Source organism: Hyposmocoma kahamanoa, unplaced genomic scaffold (genome assembly GCF_003589595.1).
Source record: "Hyposmocoma kahamanoa isolate Upper Pololo Valley unplaced genomic scaffold, ASM358959v1 161, whole genome shotgun sequence".
In the NCBI taxonomy this organism is placed as follows: Eukaryota; Metazoa; Arthropoda; class Insecta; order Lepidoptera; family Cosmopterigidae; genus Hyposmocoma; species Hyposmocoma kahamanoa.
This window is the reverse complement of record NW_020653581.1, coordinates 800,575-825,630: the sequence shown is the minus strand read 5'-3', so window position 1 is coordinate 825,630 and position 25,056 is coordinate 800,575. Positions and strand designations below refer to the sequence as shown.

Below are 25,056 nucleotides of genomic sequence, written 5' to 3'. Positions count from 1 at the left end.
TCCCATGTACCTGTGATTTCACCAGCACTCTTGCCCTTCAAAACCGGAACACAGTAATGCTCACATTACTGCTTAGAGGATAAACTTTGAGTTTGTCAGTACACAATGAGTTTTACTGTTACTCTACGGTTACGTACAACATTGACCTTTTATTTGCTGCATTGATATAGTCTAGTTCTATTTTTATTTTGCTGTAGTAAGATGCACAGGTTCTAGTAACTTTTGTAGATGTGGTAAATCGTTTTATGATATGTTATTGTATTTTTAAGACAGTTAGTTACCAACATCAAAACATTTAAACATCAAGAACATTAATTTTTAATATTAAACATTAACATATTTCAAACATTTACTTTATTTTACATTTTTTATTTACAATTAAACAACATCACTTTCTGCCATCCACTAACTAAAGTGCGGTTAGGTGACCAAATATTTTATTGAGATATCATAAAAAACCATAACCCAGTTTTACAATATTGAAATTGCTTAATAATATTTCTAAATTTTAAATGTTTTTAAAAGATAATTTTGTGCTATTTAACGGATATTTGACCATTTGTCACTTATCCGCGTTTTTCATCTTCATCACATTCTTTAATTCCATCAAGTACTCTAAAAACCACCTCGTGGTAACGGCTACCGCGTCGCAATCACGAGGTACCTAACGTCCTGTATGGACAGAGTCGCTATTCTGCCCTTACAGTTACCTATACTAAAACGAGTGCGACCTATGGCAAATTTCACTGTTCTATAAAGCCCGGTGATGTGTATTATGTAATCATAAGTTCTATAGCATTATTGGGACACCTCAGGTATTTGTAAACGTCCAAGTATATTCTCATCACCGTTTATTGAGGCACCAGTAACACGCCAATGTACAGAATATTTTTTCTGACAAACTATTCACATTCTGCTTGTTTTTTCGTCGCACATCAACTGCTCTGACACTAGAGATAGGAAAAACTGCTGTTTTATCGTTGTGATTTTTTTTTCTAAATTGTTTAGAAAAACGTTTAAGCGCATAGACTTTTATGTTAAAAAAGTTTGCAACGTTGTGTTGATAGCGAAAAGCAAGAGTAGACCACTAAAGGTTTTAAGGTAAGTAAGTTTCTTTGTATAACAAGTGTGTTATTTTTATTTACAAAATTATTGTTCACATTGACGAATTAATTTGTTTACAAAACATAGATGGCGTGACTTGAAACTTAAGCACGTTATAAAAAATCAAATTGTTGAATAATGAACTGACCAACGCTTACGCTTAAATGGAAAAGTGTGCTTATGTTCTCATTTTAAAAAGCAAACGTTTTTAAGTACTTTTCTTTCAAACGACCACCTCTACTGAACACGATTGCCGATCCGCACCTCTCCACCACAGTGGGATTTCCCTACTCTCAAAGTGGGGCGTCAGTGTTGCCAATTATTATTAAGAAGATGTTTGGACGATAGTCAAAACAACTGCTGTTTTCCGTATTTATCTTTTTGGATTTATATAAAAAGGAATAATTCGTTATTGAATGAATGAAATAAATTAAAATACTTATTGTTTCAATGGGCTAACAGTATCATGTAGCATTAAGTATCACATTCCATAATATTACAGTCCTTTATTACACCCTGTAGAAAACCACGCATAGTGAATTTAGATCTTACAAGAAATTGCATCTCACTTACGTTCGCTTGTGTACAGTACATATTCTTAATACAACCACAGCGTGATGACTTGCATCGAATAAAAAGCACGTCTTTTACTAACTGTAATCGAACCGGTGCGCGTGCGCAATTTGCTCTACGGTGCATTTGTGACCTCCCACGTGAGAAAGTTGAAGCTTTAGGGGATCAATTTTTTAAATCACTCGTTGCGAATTATTTACCAGATGTATTTTTTACAATCATACCTACTTTAATAATAGAACTCTATGCTGTCTAAAACGATACAGGTTCATCAGAGAGCTTAGTGCGTCAGTATGAAACGTTACCGCCCTCCGTCATTCAATCTTTTTTAACCGACTTCAGAAAAGGGAGTAGATTCTCTTTTGTTTTGTGTATATTACTGATTACACCGACGTTTGTCAACCAATTTGGATGATTCTTGTTTCGTTTAAAAGGGGGTACAGTGGTGTTCCCATTTATTCTAAGGGTAGTCAAATTAGGGGATGAATCCGTTTCTTTTATTTCACCAACATTCCGTTAACAGATTTCAATAAAACATGGTAAATACTAGTAACAAAGACAGCAAATGCGAATAAGACTTACTTACTTGAGATCAGTTTTTTTTAAGTTATAATACTATTGATGACAATTAACTTAGAAGGTCTCGCTGTTTTCTACTAGGTAGTTTATGAATTATAACATAAGGAAGTTTCTTAAGTAATTGAACGGGGAGCCGGAAGGTCATAACTGGAAGTACAGGTTGTAAAAAAAAGGTGCTACCATATAACATCCAGTGAGCTTACTCATAATAATGAACAGCAAAGAAATAATTATAAATTCGAGAGAAAAACGTTGCTTACCTAATCATATGAATTTACGACTGACCTGGTGCATTGAACATAAAAAATAAAAAACCTTTTAGGAAATTTAATTTGCTGTCAATAGTATTGTAACCAACTGATATTTTCTTATAATGCCAAGTGATGTGATGAACAAGTCGTACGCTTGATGGCAAGCGACACGCCTATCCTTAGCAGTTGCAGTGGCACTTAGAGTTTTTAATCGCAAAGATCTGAAGGTGCCACTGAGCTCGTCACCGTGAGACATAAGTTGACAGTCCCATGCGCCTGTAATTTCACCAGCACCCTTACTAACTCTCACATTACATCTTGCTGGTAGAAACAGGTAAGATGCCAGTACTTCCATGGACGAACTCTTTCACAAGGAGCTCTACTGCTACAACTGCCTCCGTGGCCGAACGGTTACCACGCTAGACTGCCACGCAGAGGTCCCGGGTCCGATTCCCGGGCCGAGAGAAGTATTTGTATAGCCTATGTTAATATTTATTTACCTCGTGAATTTGTGGTTGTCTATGTCTCTGTCTATGGCATCCGTCATACAGGGTTTCCCTAGTGCGGCGGCTATTGAGTGTGTGTGTTGCTTCTTGGTCTTTATATTCAACTTTCTCATAAAGATAACTTTTTAAGTATTCCTTTTATTTTATACAAAGCGGTGCAAAGCAGAAAATATTGGCGTAATTAAAAACATTGTAATTGCAAATTATTTTTCCATTACCATTTTAATGAATAAATAAAATAGGGATGGCTTTATTCACCGTTTAAGTGAGCGGTAGATAGATCTTTACATAGATACACCCCATTTCCAGTGTAACCTGGCACACGGCGTCAAAATGGCCAAATTATATTATTATATTTGACAAGACCATACTTATAATGTATAGCGCGTCAAATGACCATTTGGACGAGTAGAGAGCAACAAAGTTCGTAGTCGTTACAAGTTCGCGTGTGTCATAGATCGGTCTCTTGAATAGCTTTTTTTTTAATATTTACACGCACATCGGGAAATATCTCAGCGTTGTTATTGTTTAGTTTGTGAGAAATAAGGTAGTGTTATGATCTTGAATGATAAGCAGTTTTAGCATAAATAAGAGCAAGTAGGGCTCCCGCCTGTTTGGCGCGTAAATGTACACTTCGCTAACGTAGAGTTGTCGCGTTATTTTAGTTGTACTACCCACAGGTTGTCAACATAATTTGACAAAATAAGGCGTTCATCACAGTATTCTCGTACTATATTATAATAATAAAAAGTACGCCTTTACGTAATGTAATGTAATAAATAATCTTAAATTTATTAATAGGTATGCTTAAATAATTAAATTTTATTTTTATTTATTTATTTCTACTACAGTGTTAGTCCCGAAAGAAATAAAACAATGAAAATGCCTTAAGCCTCGATTACTATAACGGATGTCTTCTTAATTTGAAACTGTGTACAAAATCTTGATAATGATTGGTCGTAGTTTCAAATTTAAAAAGAAATAACAAATTCTGGATTGTTTATATAAGTTATTTAACATTTACATTATTATTAGTTACATTTACATACTATAAGTTACATTTGCACATTATAAGTTACATTTGCATATTATTAGTTATACTATAAGTAACATTTGAAATTACATTGGTGAAATTACGGTCACATGGGACTTGTCAACTTATGTTTCAGGGCGACGGGCACAGTGGCAGTACCCCTAACTTGCGATTAAAGGCTCTGAGTGCTTGCAACTGTTATGCATAGGCGTGTCGCTTACCGCCAGGCCCACGACTTGTTCGTCCCGTTAGTAATTTTTTCGCAAAACATCTTTCGAAAACCTCGCCACCGATCTAACTCTGCAACTGGACGCTTAAAGTTTATATTTGTATCATAATTACAACAATATCAAAACGTCCATGCGCACCAAAAACCACATTTCGCTTCGAAGGTGAAAACAGAAACAAATGAAACTTTAAAATCCCCTTTGAGATGATTTCAACAACTTTTGCGGCTGTCTCATTTCGAATTGTTCATAAGCATGAATTTTGATGACTATTCCAAATTCAGTATTAAATTCCTTTTCAAAACTGAATGTCAAACTTGTGGACAACAGTTAGGGCTTAGTATGGGTTGATATAAAATTTTGGTAAATGTGAAGATATAAAAATGAATGTACATAGATTATTGTGTGACACTGGAATATACATAAACTGATGCTGAAATATAATTTAAATTCGTTAAAAAATAACATAATTAAGGGCATTAAAAAATTAGAAGTCAGGAAGTAACTGTATAGTTCTTTAAGACGTTACAGACGTAATGGCTACTGACCGCCTTGTTAAAAAAGTGCTCGTGATGCAAAGATCATTACGAGTTTAAAAAACAACATTAATGTTAAGATTTAATTACAAATCTACGTCGCTTATGATAAGAACGGCCCAAAGGCAAAATTGTCAAACATAATACACTTCAAACAGCAGTAGAGCTCCTTGTGGAATTCATCCAGGGAACTATTAATGCCAGTTTACCTATTTCTGCTGCCACTAAGTAATGTGAGCATTACAGTGTTCCAATTTTGAAGGGTAAGGGCGCGTTTATTCGACACAAATGTCATTGCGCTCACAAAATAGACTCTATTTATTTAGCTTTTACGTTTCAACTTAAATGAGCACCCCCGCGCGCGGTTATATTGTCCCGAGGAATTCAAATGTTGTCTAGTAAATAGACTTCAGGTTCGCCAGTAATATACGTGAAAGCGTGGCAACCGACCGGACACCGCGCAGCGGGCGCACAGCGTTCGTGTAATTGGGTGCTTGTTGAAATTACTAGTTAAGTATATACTGCAATTTCCTCTTGTACCTAGGGAAGTACATACCCACCTTTTTTATGCTTCCAAGTGACGGGAGCGACCCGTCTGTTCGTAGCAATTGCAATGTCACTCAGAGCCTTAAATCGCAAAGATCTGACGGTCACTCCTGCAGCGTCAGTCATTTTGATTAAGTTGACAATTCCCATGTGCCTGTAATTTTACCAGCTCCAGATACCCTTCAAAACTGTAACAGTAATGTTCACATCAGAAATGCGAACGCGAACTCTTTTACAAAGAGTTCTGCTGCTGTAAGTTAAGGTTACTCTATCCAAGAATTTCATTAAAAATTACAACGCATCTACAATATTTTTTTTACTCTTTGGCTTGCGGCAGATTACCACAACGACAAATCTATTCCGCAGCTTCAAATTGTGGCTCTCTAATTTCGATTAGCTTCAAGTTGTTCTTGGATTATTTTGTATTTGTTCTTTTTTAATATGACGTCAAACTATTGTAACTTAATACTACAAATTATTAATTAATATTCATTCAGGACATAACATTTTTTCTAATTCTCCATGAAAACGGACGGAGATACCATTAAACTCGACATTCACCAGAATTGTCGCTCCGTATTGCGGTTAGAGCGAAAAGTTACGACAGACGGAGTTATGCAAAATGCGAACAGTTGCTAGTAACTATATACAAAATGAGTTCCGCGTCGGAATTGTTAAAATATAAATACTTTGCATTACATATTAAGCCTTATTGAATTTAAGTTAAGCTTTATTGCGTTTCAGGCTTATGGTTGTTTCAAATTCAATTAATTTCCACGTGTTTTTAATAACGTTTTAGATGAATATATGCGTATAATAAAATGTTAAAATGGAAGTTCTATAGAACCTGACGTATAAAGCTACAATCAAATATTGCACATAAAAAGCGCTGGCTAAGTCAAGCCATTCCAGGTAATACTAGTTTTTAATTTAAGTTAACACTTTCTAAATAAAATATCACTATAATATACACAGTAATGATAATACCCATATTGTAATTAGTTACACCTAATATCAGCAGGTATAGATACTATTAATTTTGTCTGAAAAGCTAATTTCGTCACATGGCTACATGGCTGTTTCTTAATATAAATTATTAATATACGAAACAGGACTTTGTGACACATAGATATTCCCCCCGTATAAATGTGCTATAGATGATTTTTTTCACGTAAATGTTTTTTTTTCTATTAGACCTCTAAGAAGCCTGAATGTTTATTTGTTTGAAAAAACAAATAATACTCAATTTTACATCGATAAAACAGGGGCTTGGATGTCGGCGATAGAAAACTAACCAATCTTCGGTTCGCCGATGATATTGTTCTTTTTACCCAAATAGCCTAGAAACTTAAGTTGGACTAGCGATGAACAGATCAAAAACCCAACTCATGATCAATAAGCACAAAATTGTAGATTTATGTGGTCTGTGTGTAGAGTCATAGTAGATGGACGAATAATACAATATGTTGACGAGTATATTTACTCGGACCAGGTAGTCTCTTTCAGTAATAGGCAAGATATGGCGGTTGAACGACGCCTCAAAAACGCCTGGAAGAACTACTGGTCCATGAAAGAGCTTATGAAGGGAACCTTCCAATCACGTTTAAGCGAAGCCTCGTCGACATGTGTATCCTGCTTATTCTTACCTACGGTGTGCTGACGAAAAGTCAAAAGTTGATCGAAAGTCAAAAGTCCAAGAGCAGGGTTTGCCAAAGAGCGATGGAATATATATGTGCGGCACATTAGGTATAAAGAGGATGGACAGAATCCAGAACACTACTCTGCGCTCGAAGACAAGGATAATCGATGTTGGAAAAAGGACTGCCAGACTGAAATGAGACTGCGCTGGACACGTCTGACCCACTCACTGAGATGGGCTCACAGCCACTTGGTGGGTGCCGGAGAACGGTCAGCGATGACGAGGTAGACCAAGAAGGAGATGGCGGGATGACTTGGACGCATATGTAAAGTACTCGCCTAACATTGCATCAAATGGGGAACTGCGGAAGTCAAGAGAGGAGAGACCTTTGCCCAGCAGTGGGACACGGTAGGGTATTTAAAAAAAAACTCGATTTTAGATCAAAATAAATAATCTTGTCATGATTTTGTCAAGTTCATTGTAAGTTTCGAGTTCTTAAGTTTTCGCGATTGTTATACATAGGAAAGGAAACTATTTTTCCGGATTTAAATCGCGTATATTTGTTTTTTTAAACAAACTGACGTTTCGGACCCTTTACAGGTTCCATGGTCACGGTTGACTTCCGTCAATCCGCTCAACTTCGCTGGCTAGGGCATGTGGAAAGGATGCGAGAAGATCGAGCTGCCAATAGAGGGTACTTGAGGCAACCTATGAGTTATCGTCCAGTGGACCGTACGACATATCTCTGGAAGGATGGAGTCGCCAAAGACCTGAAGGACGTAGAAGTAGGCTGAGGTTACACTCTATATTGTGGATATTCCAAGGATCCGCACGACGCGTTTCACTTCCACATTAATATGGCGAACGGTTATGGACTGTAATTCCCTGCCTGCAGACTTGTTCCCTGAACGGCATAACTGAGGTGTGCACGCTCCATGGTCGACCTCATCATCACTTTCCATCAGGTGAGGTGGAGCTCAAATGCGTACTTATTTTTTTAATAAAAAAAAGGAACTGAATATGCCCGAATGGTTGAAATTGACACAAGACCGAAAGAAATCGAGTACTTTGGTATCGGTCGCTGAGCCAGCGAAGTAAGTATTTGTTTCATGAACAGTCACCTTTTTTACACTCCATGGTTAGTAGGTAGTTAATCTCTACGCTTTCTGAAGTCACTTTTAATTAACATATTATTTGTGCCTACGTTTTAAACATTTTCGTAACAGCCTGTATGCAAATCGAGTACCCATAATAATATTAGAGAAAGCATGCAAAATCCTTTATTACGACAATTTCTCACATGTTTGGAGAGCCAGGTGGCTGCGGTATGTGGTTTTAAAGCCTCCGCCTTGCTATTGTCAAGTACCCTGTACATCTTTGCATATTACGCGATTGTAAGCTTTAGAATTCAAGACATACGTATTATATTTGAATACCTGAATCTAAAAATTTTTGCTAACATTAATCTATAAGCCCTTCAGTCAATAATAATATTTCCGGGATGAAATTGCATGGTTTTAACTTTTTAAAAGACATACAATTATTTATATGTATTTATAAACAACATTTATTACCAACTTATGATAGAGTGGGGAAGCATTAAGGATATAGATTTTAAACTTCCTTTTTTCTGTGTAAGTACTATAATAAAATCAATAAAACTTACAAGTTAGCAATATAAAAAAAAATTAATTACACTCATCGTATGAAATGGAAATGCACAATTGTTACGTGTTACAAAAGCGGTGGTAGCTAAATTAATTCCAGTACAAATGAAAAATTACGTACAGGGAAATACTACCACCTTACCTATTTCTGCCGCCAAGCATTAATGTAAGCTACTGCGTTTCGGTTTGGAATTGTAAAAGTGCTGGTAAAATTACAAGTACATAGGACTTGTCAACTTAATGTCTCAGGGTGACGGGCAGTGACCGTGCCTGCAACTGCTATGGCCAACCGTGTCGCTTACCACCAGGCGCACGACTTTTTCCGTCCGTCATTTGATATCATAAAACTTTTCAAACATTTCAACTGCCTCTGTGGCCGAACGGATTCCACGACGGACTGCCACGCAGAGGTCGCAAGTTCGATTCCCGGGCCGGAAGAAATATTTGTATGGCCTACATTTATTTCTCTCGTGAATTTGGGTGTAATTTGTGGTTGTCTATGTGTGTGTCCATGGCACCCGCGACACAGGGTTTCCCTAGTGCGGGGCTATGTTGAGTGTGTGAATTATTATTATTAAAAAAAAAATTAAAATATTTATTTGTTTATCCATTGTTATTTTCATTTCTTCACTTGTAACATATTTTATAATAAATAAAAATCAATGAAATAAAATACGTTTATTTCGGACAACAATTGATCCATAAAATGTTAAGTTAAGAGGTCTACAGACCGACCTGACGTCTCGGGTGAGATTACGGAAGAAAGAAAAGTGATCTGTGGGTGAGATGGTGTTGGCGGCCTCGTTTCCAGAAATATGTCAAAAGACTATTATATTAGGATAGGATCATTACAAAGAAGGTCGCCGATTTATTCGAGAAACAAGGCAAATGATTAAATAATCAAATTCATTAGTAAGGCTAAATTAAATAAATTTAATTTTTGTCTCTGTGTCAGGGTGCTCGAAGTCCTACCTGGTCTATATGGCTATGCTAATAAATTTCTAAAGGCAACTGCCACTCTCAAGAGTTCCGATACAAAAAGTACACAAATAAAAAAGAATGTTTTTGTTACAGCAACAACAATAATCATCTTCGTTTTATTGTATACAATAATTTTGAAAATGAATTTCAAACGCTTCTATAATATTTTTGTTATTATTAAGAGTTGATACTACCTCAGCTCGAATTCATTTTTTCCCGTGCTAATACGGTTCAGTTTGCTTGGGTCGAGCTGGACACTGGCTTTATTTCAGAATTTATTATATTTCATACGAAATTGAAGCCATTTATAGAAGAATAGAATAGAATAGAAGTCGTTTATTACTACGCCACAACAAAAATATACACAGTAATAAAATGAAGACAAAAAAAAAGATGAAGCTACATTAAAACAAAAAATTAAAATAAAAATAACTGGAAAAAAAAGGAATAAAAATAACATCATACACATCAACTAAGCAAACATAAAATATTTAACACCATTAGACTAAGTGTCATGTGCGCGGCTGTGGCGTAAGTAACAGGATCCCACTCAGCTATTGTCACCACCGAGGAAAGGCTGTGACGCTGATTTTCAGTGGGCCCTAATTTGAAGAATGTATGTCGTATCATACTTATACGTGTTGTATTTAGTTCAGTTGATGAATAAAAAACATTGATATACGTAAAGTACCTATTGAATTTAAAGAAACAGTTTGCTTACACAGTTTGCTTAAGCTTTTTTTAGGAATTATGTTTTCACGCCGTATACGTAATCAGTGTACATATCCTCCATTTTACAATATGTATTTTTTTCAAAGTGATTGATTCAACACTTCAATGTTATGCGGAATCAACCAAAACCATTTGAAGTTGTATTGACTCGTAAAACAAAAACTGTATATAAAAGGTATTTCAAAGTTGAATATTAACATAGAGCAAACCTCTAGAGTTTCTTGTTCGTTCTTCTCGGGTGAACTTGCTTTACGAGTTAGTGATAATCTTTTATCAATTTGATGATTTAGGGTTCGAAATGATAATTATCATTTTTAAAATTATCATGATAATTATCACGTTTTATAATTATCAAATTTTGTTAATATTTGTTTGTTTTTCTCACTGTATTTGTTTTTCTCCAAGTATGTGTTTTACATAAATGTTTATCAAATTAATAAGGTATGTTCTATGTCATTTTGTGTTGTACTTTGTGAAGTGATTGTTTTGTTTCTGTTTGTATTTGTGCTGAATAAACGTGTTATCTATCTATCTATCTAAATATGTCTTGATAATTATCACTCTTAACACGTATGTAGTGATAGATAAAAAATTATTGGAACAAAATATGCTAACGCTAGCAATGTTATGCCATGTGTTTGTATCAAAGACGTATTTAAACGTCTCAAACATCAACCTCATAAAAAACACAAACCAAACTCAGTGTTTTCGTTTCGTATTTTGTTTTCTCACTATTTGTTATTTTAGTCAAAAAATAATTTATCAAACAGTTATCAGACGATCATCAAGATAATCATCAAAGAAAATAAATATCGTAATTCATAAACAAATATAGTATTATGATATTTTTGAACCCTAAAATAAAACAATGGTAGTCTTGTTGGTGCCAACTTTAAAGAGAACATCGTAATGTGGTCTGATCGTAACCTTATTACGTCTATTCCAACAACAATTTACTCATTTATAACATTAAAAAACAAAGTCCGTTCCGGTCTTACAGACAGAATGATAAATAGCGTAATAAGAGCGCTACAGTGTCAAAGATGATGTAGTGACTAAATAAAATTGCAACGATGGTTTGAAAAGAATAGGTTTTAGTAGAATAACCGACACAAATTTATAGAGCGAACGTGGAAGCTAATGAGTGGAAAAGTCGACCTCTGTATACATATCGTCACTAACTGCCGTACCTGGCGTTTTTGTCATAATTGATTAAGTAAGGTATTACTTGACTTTCAAAAGGGTATATTCCCCGTTAACCGTTGTAAGCTTACCTTTCTACATATGAATAAGAAGTAGAGTTACAGTGAACAGTATAATCGGCCACACTGGCCGAACAGCCGAATATTCGGCTAAACTATTCAGCGTGATTAATTCACGTACGAAAATTCGCACGACATTACCACTTAATAATTACAGTTCAAAAAATACCAACTAGCCACCCTGGAGAATCCAGGGTGAATTGTGTTTGTGTTTCAACTGAATAGTTGAAAAGCGTGGCAAGAGGCTACTACAGGATATATCACGGAGAGTGTACGATGGAACCCCTTTGCATTATCGAAGGACTAGACGTAGGCTGGGGCTTCAATCGTATGTTGTGTATATTCCAAGGATTCGCACGCTTCTTGTATGTATATGACTTCCATATTTTAGTAACAGTAGTGCTCCATGTGAAAGGGTTAGTCCAAGGAAGTACTGCCACCTTACCTATTTCTACCGCCAAGCAGTGACATGAGTGATGTGAGTCACCCCGAGATATAACTTGACAAGTCCCAAGTACCTGTAATTTCACGAGCACCTTTACTCTTCAAAATCCTTAGCGCCAGGCAGTGTAAGCATTACTGTGTTCCGGACACAGTAAAGGCAAGGTGTCCGTACTTCCTTGCCACAGGCGAACCTTCTAGCGAACGAGCTGTCGGATCGTCTCGTAGAAGCCTCCGGTGACCACAAGGCTGGCCGTTATTTCCGCCAAAGAAAAGTTTAGCAATTCAAAGGGAAAATGTTGGTAATGTGATGTCTTAGGGTACTCGAAGAAATTTTCTATAATATCCATGAATATTTAAATAATAAAAACTCTTTCACAAGGAACTCTACTGCTACAAAAAAAACAATAGCATAACCTCACTAATACACAAGCGTGAAGGTTTGCATCTATATATCTTCCACACAGAACATCGTATGTCGTACCCCCTAACTTTAACTAAAATGTAACTTCCCAACTTAATAGAGTAAAATAAATACGTTTTACTTCTACTAGTAATGTTCCATGAAACCAACGCTACTTTCTTAATTAAGTACTTTGTTAGTTTCAGACGTAAACATTAATTTAGCACTTTAATTAAACTACAAGTTTTAACTTGGAAGAAAAATGTTGCTAGAGCATAGATACTAATGTAAAATGTTGGTAGAGGGGAGGTACTAAATGTTTATATGAACAACTAAAGCGAATAATGTTGCTAAAATTAATGACAGTGCCAGCACCGAGTGAAAATCCTCTAATTAAAAAAGTAATTCTACTTTCTAGGTGCACTTTTAAGAGAAAAAGGTGTAGAGGCAGGCAAACCAGACCCACAGAGATGACGCGCACGGTGGTGCAACGACAACAGACTTCATGCCTCCGGTACATAGTACCGGAGGTGACTTATAAAACAGACAGACAGGTTACTATAAAAATTGTAAAACAAAATAAGAAAGCTTTTGTGTTCGCCGTCAAACACCTGCTTCGTCAAACTGAGGGTGACTATACGAAATAAACTACAATAATAATAATAATAATAATAAACAAAGCACATTCTAATAGCCCTACCCTAGGGAAACCCTGTGTCGCGGGTGCCATGGACGCACAGATTGGCAACCACAAATTACACCCAAAGTCACGAGAGAAATAAATATAGGTCATATAAATAATCGGGCAGACCAGCATGGTAACCGTTCAACTACGTAGGCAGTTTAAAACTGCAGTTGAAGCTCGTACATTCGTACGGGCAATCAAACCTGTGAAAGATTACATTTGAGGAATAAAAAACAAGCACCAGCGGACCTCACGATTTTTTCTGTGCTTGTTTTGTCGGATCTATGTATATTGGTTTTCAAGGACTTTTAGCCGTAACACCATCTATGAGAAATATATGAAGTTATTTCGTCACCCAGTTAAGTAACGTTACAGCTACCAGCCCTGGCTAGAGATGTCGCTATTAATTGTAATAAAATACTAAATAAATAAACACTTTCATAGATTTCTAATAGATGGCGCTACAGCTAGAAAGTCGTTGAAAACCAAATACAAAAATCGAAATCAGAAACCGAATTCAGATCACACAAGTCGGAATAATCGCGTAATATACACACAAAAAAAAATACAGACCAATCGAACCTACTCTTTTTTGAAGTCTTAAAAACAAACATGGAACGACTTTAGCGTGTAAAGACAATAAGTATGAAATGTCAGAAAAAAGTGAGTGACAATGGTAACGCCGCAAGAAGTCGAGACAAGGGGTAGTCATAGAGAACGAAAGAGGGTAGACAGGTAAGTCTGCCCTTCAAGCTGTCATCTACGTCTCGCCACTCAATACGTGACCGTGGAGTGCGTAACCGTCTTGAAATATCGAAAGAAAAAAGATCTCACATTATGATAACAAACCTGTGTCTAACAGTAATCGTTTTAACAATGAGTTTAAAATAATTTTCTAATTTTGTGACGATGCTTATTATGTTGGCCCGCTGGTTTGCACGGTGTACCAGAGCCGTAAGACTCGTGCTTTGCTCCTTATCCTAAATCCTTTTACACTTACAACTTATGGGTGACTAGACTTCCCACGGCCGCCACGACGACAATGGTTAGGCGATTAGACGATGGTTAAGCGATCAGTGGCCGCACTGACGCAGCACGCGACAAATAGTCACGTATGTGTTGTGGAAAGAGGTGCGGTGTCTTCTTCGCAACTCTTCGCTCGAATATGTCGCGCTCTTTCGCACGAACACCGCGAGGCAGTGCGGCCGCTCTGGTACATCACCGCATATTTTGTCGCAAATCGTGACAAATCGCCGTCGCACCGCTGCTTGTCGTACGAAATTCAAGTGTCGTCGCGGGTCGCTGAATAATTTTGTTTAATGCGGACACTCAGTACTTGTAGAACACTTGAAGTTTCTTTATGATATGAACAAATAAATTTCGCTTGTCGTTTCTGCAGTGCGGCCACCGACATATGTTTATATGAGTTTGTTTTCGCGAAATCGCCGTCGCGTCGCAGTCGCCTTAGTAGTGCGGCCGCGGCCTCAGAGTTGCCACGCTACTGTAGCGCGTCGTGAATGTCGTTGAGGAACGAGTAAATAGCTTCAGTGCTATACAGCGGGTGGCGCTCAGGATGCGAAGCAACCTCCATGGCCTCCTTCGGACGGTGACCGAGACAGAAGATGGGCCAATACTGAGTCACTAGGTGTGTTAGAACTGTCCTCAGAAAGTTTATAAGAATGACTTGACTAACACTATATGAATCTGTTAGGTTGTTGAATGCAAACTTTTAGAGGGTTGTTTCGTAGAGAAAACATTTTTCGAATAAAGCTCGACGGCAACTTGTTTATTCTGGATATATACGGCACGTGACGGTTAGCCGCTGTTTTTAAGTAGTAAGTTTTGAAGAAATAAAATGTTACTCTAACCCATGACGTTAACACAGCTGCCTGCATTAATATTTAGACACAGCAAAATTGCAATCAAATAATCATCAACAGCAGTAGAACGTCTTGTGAAAGAGTTCGTCAAGGGAAGTAACTGCCACCTTACCTATTTCTGCCGTAATGTGTGCATTACTACGTTTCGGTTTTGAAGGATAAGTATGCTGAAGAAAGTACGGGAACATAGGACTGGCCATCTTACGTCTCAGGGTGACAGGCACAATGGCAGTCATATCTTTGCAATTTAAGGCTCTGAGTCGCTTACCACCAGGCTCACGACTCGTTTGTCTCGTCACTTAGTTTCATAAAAAAAATAGATCGCATAAACCTGTAATAAAACAATTACAAACGAGCATGCTTTATTATCGACCACTTCTCCACTTAGTATGGTGACATAATTTTTGTTTTTAAAATGTAGGTATTTTTAAAAATACAGCCAGCTGTAGCTAAGTTTCATATCGAAAGTAGTAGAAAAGATGAAGTAAACATGACCGTAAAGTTGTAAAAGTAAAAGCGTAGTTATGTTGTGAAACTAAGTATATCATAACTCAGGTAATTTCATGGTAGAATGGTTTCTTTTAAAACTGCGTACTTATTAATGTAATATTTTATTCTTCTTTAACTGGCTCCGTGGCCGAACGGTTATCATGCTTGTCTGCCACGCAGAGGTACCGAGTTCGATTCCCGGGCCGGGAGAAATATTTATGTATGACCTACATTTGTTTCTGTCGTGAGCTTGGGTGGAATTTGTGATTGTCTATGTGTGTGTCCATGGTACCCGCGACACAGGGTTTCCCTAGTTCGGGCTACGAGTTTGTGTGTTAATATTTGTTTATTTATGTAGTAAATGTAGTGTTTCTCACTTCTCATACCTAACAAGCGATACATGTGACCTTCACTGGCTGAATGGCTGGAAGTTATTTGCATCAGACACTGCGCGAAGGCTGTTGGAAAAAGTCAACTGGGCGCGCCTCCGCCATTTGGGGTAGTATAAACTATTAAGATGGCCTGTTGACACGGGTAACCATTTTCCATTAGTCTAACTTACATATTTAAATACTTTAAAAAAAGTACGTCAAAGCCGTAAAATAGTTTTTTCTATTAATTTTTCCATCATTTTTATCAACTTACTAAAGCTTGTAAAAATACTTTTTCGAATGAATGAAATATTCTTTACTGCACATTAAAAATTACGATGACAACACTAATCTAAGTAAAACAGAGTAAGCTAATCCATTCAATAATTTATTCATTTACTTTGTGTAACCTATAATTATCAGTCAACAAATTGGGCAATCAAAGCGAAATAACGCAACTCCAGCCTTTGCAAATTCACACCGATTCCACAGTACAGTAAAACAGTTAAAACTACCCGCAATTTATATCAACGTCCATTTTCAAATGAACACGAGAGGCGAGCATTAATTTCAACATATATATCACGAGACGTAGCAGCTGTTTTAGTTTATTCTGCGCAGTGCTTCCTCGCTTCCTCTCGAAGCTAAAATGAGGGACCGTTATTTACAGCATCCCTTTATAAACACGGGTTTGTATGGAAATTCGTTTTCATAATTATCGTGTACTGAAAAGTGGATATACGTATTAGGTACTTACAGGTCCCCTACCATGAGTTTGCAAAATTTAAGTTGCTAGTAAAGGCTTAAAATAAATGTAAAAAAGATAATTTCAGTTCAACTTTTGATCGCTAGGGGCACTGTACAATTAGCCAAACCAAAATATTAAATATTTTTAATGAATGAAATATTCATTATTACACATTTTATTTTTTTATATTTCTTAATGTCTTACCAATAATATAGTATTATAATAAATGTTAATAACTCTGTACTGCTATTACAGTTGCTTTAAATTTTTTTAAATGATAAAATACAGATGATCATATATTATTTGCATGACAATTTTTTTGAAATATGACGACTGTCCTATTATTATATATTAATGTGTAACCATCTTTTGTACACAATATTTCAGGCAAATAAATTTTATTTCATTTAATTTCACATTAAAACAACAACCACAACACAGAACAGCAATGTAAGTATCACTGAGTAAGATAATGTAAAATAGGCGGCCTTAATGCTAAGTAGCAATTTTTTCGAGGGAACCTTATGATAGAAATTTCACTATTTATGCTGTCGCTAGCAAACTCCACATTGTAAAGCACAGTGCGTTTTTTTCTTATTCTAAGACGAAGTTTAGACGTCAAGTGCAGAAACAAAACTTAAATTAACATTATATTTTTTTAAAGTCAAAACAGTGTCACTATCTATTAGCTTTGATCTGTAACCTGTAACCTTTTACTGTAAGTAGTTGAAGAGTTGGGTGTTTTTTATGATACCAAGTGACGGGACGAACAAGTTGTGCGCCTGGTGTTAAGAGACACGCCTGTCCACAACAGTTGCAGTGCCACTCAGAGCTTTAAATCGCAAAGATCCGATGGAAACGGCCACTGCGGTTTTTCACCCTGAGACATCAGTTAACAAATCTTATGTGCCTGTAGTTTCACCAGCACCCTTACCCTCCAAAGCCGTAGATTAGTAGCAGTAGAACTCCTTGTGAAAGAGTTCGTCTAGGGAATTCGTCTTATTTTATTTTATTTTTTATTTTTTATTTTATTTAAATGTCTAACCTAACCTAACCTTACCCATTTCTGCCGCCAAGCAGTAATGTCAGCATTACTTATTTCCGGCCTTTTTTACAATATCAAGTGACGGGAGAGTGATTTGAACAAAACGCCCTCAATTTCAGGCGTTAATGGGTTTTAACCCGATTAAAACCCGGCGTTAGCAAAGCGCCAGGTTAAAACCCGGGCGCGCCCATCTCGGTTACCGTCCGTCCACGGCGCGCTGCAGGCGTGCGCACACATACAAGTCGCGCTGCTACGTTTGTCTGGAGTTACCATAGTCGTCTTATAATACAGCCCTCCATTTTTTGCGTTCCTTACATATTGCTAAGCAATAAGGTACCCTCGAAAACTTACCCCTATCTTTCTACCTATAACTAGTAAATGTCGTATATATTATTCGTTTTCCAATATCAGTACATTGCTTGTGAATACCATACAGGTATCACGCAAATCGATCGACATTTTGAGATAATGCGAATTTAACGTTATTATCATTTTTCATATACTTATGTACTCTTATTTATGGCCTTTCTAAAATTTTTTTTAGCAATAGAGCTCCTTGTGTGAGAGTTCGTTTAGGGAAATACTGCCACCTTACAAATTTCTGCCGTCAAGAATTTAATTTAAAAATTAAGCATTAGCAGTAATATTTCTATGAAATTATGACCTTCAACCCTTTTATATTGTGGCTGTTACGTCATGTTATAACCCTTACTTAATTTCGGAACATAACGCCCTCATATTCAAGAGCATATTTATTTCATCTCATTCTCCTTTTTAACGTACACGTCCGGATCAACACTTGAAATGCAAATTAGGCGCCATAAAGTTTATACACGAGTAAATTTTTAATTTCAATGTTGTCCTCGGCTTAAAAAGGTTTGGACTGTTTTTATTTTGTGCTATAGTGCAAATACAAATTTGTTATGCTTTTTGATGCGTTTCTTGACACACAGGCAACATCTCACTTTGCCCTTAAACATTTAATAAGACTGTCCAAAATACTACTCTACATTGACTGAACGACATATTCTTCATTGCACATTAAAAATTACAATGACAATACAGAACAGTAATGTAAGTATCACAGACCGATACTTCATCTGAGTCAAACACGATTTTTTTATATACACTCCCTCCATGATATTGATGAAACTAACATGTAACGGACACTTGAGACAATAAATTAGTCTCACAAGCCATTCATTAAGAAAAAAAGATACAGAGTAAGCATTAGTTTACTCATGGCGCTCAATTCGCACCGAACATGTTGAGCTAAAGCCAATTTGTCGACTAAATAAAAAATTAAGGGAATACACAGAGTGAATGAATGAACGAATGATAATTAATCCCTTAATTTATTCGTCGACGAATTAGCTTTAACTCAACATACTCTGTGATAACTAGTGATGGGCCGCATCGGTTTTCTACCAATACGATTAGTCGACCAAATGTTCGGTAAACAATTTACACGCTTTGTCCTGGAAAATAACAAGTCGGTGAGAATTGAGCGCCATGTTGAATCTGATTAAAATAAATAAACGATTTATGGTAACATCTATAACTTTATGCTTTCAATAACTTACTTGAACTTAATCGACATGCGGCTATCTAATTTATAAAATCGTTGAACAATATTTCGTACGCTAATAAAAAGTTAGATAGGTATATACCTAAACGACTTAATTTTTAGTAAAACTATTAACTAATATAATATTCGGAACAGTCGGCAAAGGTTGGCCGAATACAAATGTTCGGTAAACCTGTCGAACATACCGAAAATCGAACATAAAACGAATTTTCGACCCACACTTACTGAAAACGTGATTTTTAAATTTCCTATGAACCGGTATTTTTTTTAATTTATTTTAGAACAGCGCGTGACAAGTCGTCGGACCTTGTTTTTATTAGTATAACAATTAATATTAAGATTGAAAGGGTTTTTTAGCAAGGTTGCGCAAAACTCATTTTAGGTCAAAATCCATTGAGCATTTATTAATAACAATACACGAAAAACAGGGTACTCCCTTACAATGCAGGGTTAAATTCTCCGACAAAAAGAATACGTAAACTGTTAGGTTTATTGTACGTAAGCCTTGCAGTTTACGACTTCATACGTTACGTTGCGTCATAGCTCCAAGTGGCCTGTTTTGCATACCCCTTTCAACGGAACGGAATGGAAGTCATATTTTGTAACCATAGCATTATGAACTTTATGTCAATTGCATAATTTTGTATAACTCGATATGACCCCAAAAAAACAGGTCACACTTCTTATGGATAATTCTCGCTTAGTCTCAGGAATTCCAGCAGCGTTACACAATTGACATAAAATTTCGTAAAATTTTGTTACAAAAGTTTTTTCCATTCCCTTCCGCAGTAATATGAATTCAGCCTTAGAATATCAGAAAACCGTAGTTGAATCTAGCGGCGGTGACTTGATGGAATCTCATAATTAAGGACCACGAATTGGTTCGAAACATGCCGAGCAAAAATTCGACTTAAATGCGTGAGTTATCCGTTATTTTCGTTAATATGTCTGAGTCTCGCGGTGGTTTTCTATTTAAAATTACAGAACGATTCAAAATTAAAAAAGTAAAAGTAAGTAAGTGGCCAGGAACCAGAGAAAAGATGATGATGAAGGAGGTCGCATCGTCACAAGGTAATTACAATTTGAGACCAGACAAATCAATCATAATTGCCTAATACATTATATTATACTATAGGAACTACATAAATAACAAGAAATGCCTGCTAATTAACGCAAGCAATCTAAATTAAAAATCTAAATTTTAATTAACAAAATGAGATACCTAAAGATTTATGTGCTAAAAGTGGTGTGGCACCAAATTCATAAAGTCCTTTAGGCGATAGTAGTATTCTGGGACACAATTTTTATGTGAAAATGTCCCAACTGTAATTTTGAAAAATCATGGCGAATGTCTATCGCGAGCGCATATTTAGCAGCACTTGAGAGAGTTCGTCCGGAAAGTACCGCCACCATATTTCTGCCGCCAAGCAGTAATGTAAGCATTACTGCTTTCCTGCTTTGAAGGGTGTTGGTGAAATTACAGGCACAAAGGACTTGTCAGTTGTATTTCTCAAGGTGACTGACGCAGTGACAGTGCCACTCAGATCTTTGCAATTTAAAGTTCTGAATTTAACTGCAACTGTTATGAGTAGGCATGTCGCTTACCACCACCATTCGTTCTATGTACCGTTTAGGCTCTCGGATTTCTCTTAGAGAAAAGTTTATGGAGACTGGTATCGTGACTGTGGCATCACAATACATATACATAAAAATATACATAATTCCGTTGAGAAGAAAGATATCCATAATATTAACCTTAGAACTAAGTCCAAACTTATGGTACCAATATTTAACTAAAGTAAACGACTCTTTTATGGTGAACTGAAGATTCCGGAGCATATATTAAGATTATCATTTCCTAAGTTTAAAACTTACATTAAAAGTATTTTAATTGGAAAGTCATATTACAAAATTGTAAGCTACGTGTTAGATAAAGATGTAAAGACAACGTGAGTCTAGATTCCACACAAATCTGATTCAAAATGTATTCTATAGCATTTAAGTTTATTTGAAAAGAGCAATCCCTAGAGTTTCTTGCTCGTTCTTCATGGGGATGGGATGGGATCAGCGTAGTGAACAAGCAGTATCTTAAAAAATGACGTTTTCAAGTGTAAAAATTTTATCTATGGAATAAATTATTGTTTGACTTTGACCACCAGGCGCACTACTTGTTCATCTCGTTAGTTGATATATTTTAAAAAAAAACAGTTTCTGATATTCCCAGTATTTTCACGTTAGATAGATGAAAACGTTTATTCACCACAAATACAGACAGAAACAAACATTTACAATCACATCACAGGGTTATAACATTTAAATATAAGCACATAATGTAGATGCTTTTTATATGATGTTCTACAACATGAATCGGTAAGATTGACACAAACACGTATTGGCAGAGATAAACATAAATGTTAGACATTAAAATTCTAGAAGCACATAAGTCAAAATCCAACATCGTTCGTTTAAATGAATACATCTACTGGCTGAAGCACAGAAGTCAAATTCATTTGTTACTTCATAAATTTCGAACTTTATTCTAGAGGTTATTTAACTTCCAACACTAAAAACAACACAAAAAATGTATAATTATATATTAACAAATGAAGCACTTTTTTATTTATGTGCTTCTTTTTCTTTGCAAATGGCCGTTTGTGTCAATCTGTGTGTGCGCTGCTTTGTTGCCAGGACCATATTTTGTGGTGAGCGACCGCATCCTAATAAGCCATGACACCAAAGTGCATAACACGCAAAATATACATATAGAACATTAGAATAATTCAGTTATATCTTATAAAAAATCATAACTAACATTTCATAACTTTTTCATAAAAAACCGAGCTCAAAGGTTTGTGGAATAGCGTCTATTTGCCAAATGTTATTGAGTTGGTTAACGGAAAGTGGGTGAAATTAATAATTTGCCACCCTTAAGGATAGCATTATTTTTTTCACATTTAAATGGGATCACTACTGAGGTACCCCTTTACCAATAAAAAATAATCGTAACCGGTTCACAAATATCAGAGTAATTGTGTAACATATACTTAACAAAAAAATTGTCGAATTGTGAACGTTCTCCTTTTTTAAAGTCGGTCAAAAAGACATCACAGCTCTTACTAATTGATATTTTAAATTTTTTCTACCTCGAATCTTTACACATTGAGCGCTTTAACGCATTGTGAATCCAAGACTACAAATTTAGAAAACTGGGACCCACTTCGGATGTCGCTTGTGCACTTATCCGAAAAAATGCGAATATCACTTGTCACCTAGAGATAATATGATCCCTGTGCCTGATCTTGATATCGCCGCATTGATAAGGACCGAGATTAAAGCTGCCATACGTTCTGAATTTTCCCCTATTAAAAGTCAATTGAATGATCTACAAAAATCAGTGGAATTCATTACTCAGCAATATGATGACCTGTTGAAAACTACAAACACTATTATGGACAATTACAAGACTATCAAATCTGATACAACACACCTGAGCACAACGGTAACGACACTTACTGAGCGCTTAAATAATTTGGAACAGCATTTACGTGAGACCAATCTTGAAATTCAAGGAGTCCCACAGCGTAAAGATGAAAATATTGTTGAAGTTATTAAGAAAGTCGCTGACGTCGTATCATTCAGGCTTGACGATAGAGATATACTGAACTGCACGAGAGTAGCCAGCATGAATAAAGATAGTAAGAGACCGCGAGCCATTGTAGTTAAACTATGTAGTACTCGTCGTCGTGATGAGTTTTACTCTGCTGTGGTACGCTACAACAAGGCTCACTCCAACAGTAAGCTTAGTTCCTTGTCATTGGGCTTCGGAGGCGATCCCTCTATAATTTATATTTCGGAGCATTTGTCGCCGGTAAATAAAGCCCTACACTACGCCACTCGCATCAAAGTTAAGGAATTGTCATATAAGTTTTTGTGGGTTCGTAATGGCCGTATTTTCGTTCGGAAGGACGAAGTATCAAGATTTATTCACGTTAAGAACCAACAGACCTTGGACAGCTTAGTCTAATAATGTGCATTTTTAATATATATTTGGTTACTACTGTATGTTCTTTGTGATTTTTTTTTTCTAATTATGGATAAATTATCGATTTTTTATCAAAACTTGAGAGGATTAAAATCTAAAACTACTGTTGTACTTAATTCAATATTAACTAGTAATTTTGATATAGTCTGTTTAACAGAAACGTGGCTTGACGATTCAGTGTCGAGTAATGAATTGTTTGATAATCGTTATACTGTGTATCGTAGAGATCGTTCTTATGAGTTTAAAAGTAAATACAATAAGGCACATGGGGGTGGGGTATTAATTGCTATAAACAAACATATTTTAAGTACTGAAAAAGCTCAGTGGAAGAGTTCCGTCGAGGATGTTTGGGTTGCTGTCCATCTCCATAACTTTACTTTGAATGTATGTACTGTTTATTTACCTTCTTTATATTTGAGTCAAGAGGATTTTGTAGAGTATTTAGATAATTGTGAACAGATTATTATGTCGTCAGGTAGTCAACAAACACTCATTGTTGGCGACTTCAATTTACCAGAACTAAATTGGCATGAATCGTCTAGCGTAATTTCAATTAGTAATCGTAAAATCTGCGCTCTTAGGGACTTTAGTAGCAGAGCTAACCTTGCCCAGTATAATCATATTTTGAATAATAACAATAAAATCTTAGACCTCGTTTTTACTCACTCTGAGACATTATGCAATGTTGCTGAATCCCAAGGTTTGAGTCGCAGTGATGAACATCATCCTCCTTTGGAAATAATATTCCCCATTAGGTATTTTAAACTTTCATCTTTAAGAGAAAATAAGGCTGTTAAGTATAACTTCCGCAAGGCAGATTTTAATTCATGTATACGAGCGCTATCTCAAATTCCTTGGGAGAAATATGCTAATTATAGCTGTGACGATTACTTGGATGTTTTGTATAGAAACTTATGGGAAGTAGTTGATATGTATACTCCAAAGTACTACCCTAAAAACGAATGGCCAAATTGGTTCCCATATTCTCTAATTAAAATTTTAAAAGAGAGGAATAAGTATCACAAAAAATTCAAAATGTACGAAAACCCACGTGATTATGATACCTACTCTATGCTAAGATCTAGAGCTAAGTATGTTTTTGAAAGTAGCTTTAAGTCATACATAGCTAATATTGAATCTAGCCTTAAACATAACGCTAAAGCTTTTTGGAGTTACGCTAAATCAAAAAGAGTTACTAATTATTTGCCAAAACAAATGCATTTCAACAATATTACCGCAGGAACTGGGCAAGATATTGCGAATTTATTTGCTAAGCATTTCTCTACTGTCTACTCTGAACCTTCTGGGATTCCATATGTTTCCGACTTTCCAGAGTCTAACTATAGTATATCTTCCATCGTTATATCTGAACGTAAATTAGAACTAGCCATTAAATCACTTGATCTATCAAAAGGACCAGGCCCGGATGGAATACCTCCGTTATTTATAAAGTCGTGTAGTAGAGCCTTTTTGAAACCACTATGTATTATATACAACAAAAGTCTTAGTACTGGTTACTTCCCTAAGATCTGGAAATTGACTAGAATTACGCCAATTCATAAGTCTGGATGCCGGTCTGATGTTAGAAACTACAGACCTATAAGTATAATTTCTTGTATGGCAAAAATATTGGAGTCTCTAGTTGTTGATCATTTGTATTTTCATGTGAAACATGTTATAAGTCCCAGACAGCATGGTTTTATCAGGGGTCGCTCTACTGTTTCCAAT

At 36.0% G+C, this 25,056-nt stretch overlaps 1 protein-coding gene across 1 annotated transcript; it reads left to right on the top strand.

Annotated features, from left to right (window-relative positions):
* The first annotated feature begins 22,566 nt into the window (after nt 1-22,566).
* On the top strand, nt 22,567-23,310 carry LOC113225508. The gene has a single exon (XM_026457824.1). The coding sequence runs from the start codon at nt 22,567-22,569 to the stop codon at nt 23,308-23,310; it is 744 nt and encodes a 247-aa protein (XP_026313609.1).
* Nucleotides 23,311-25,056: the final 1,746 nt, after the last annotated feature.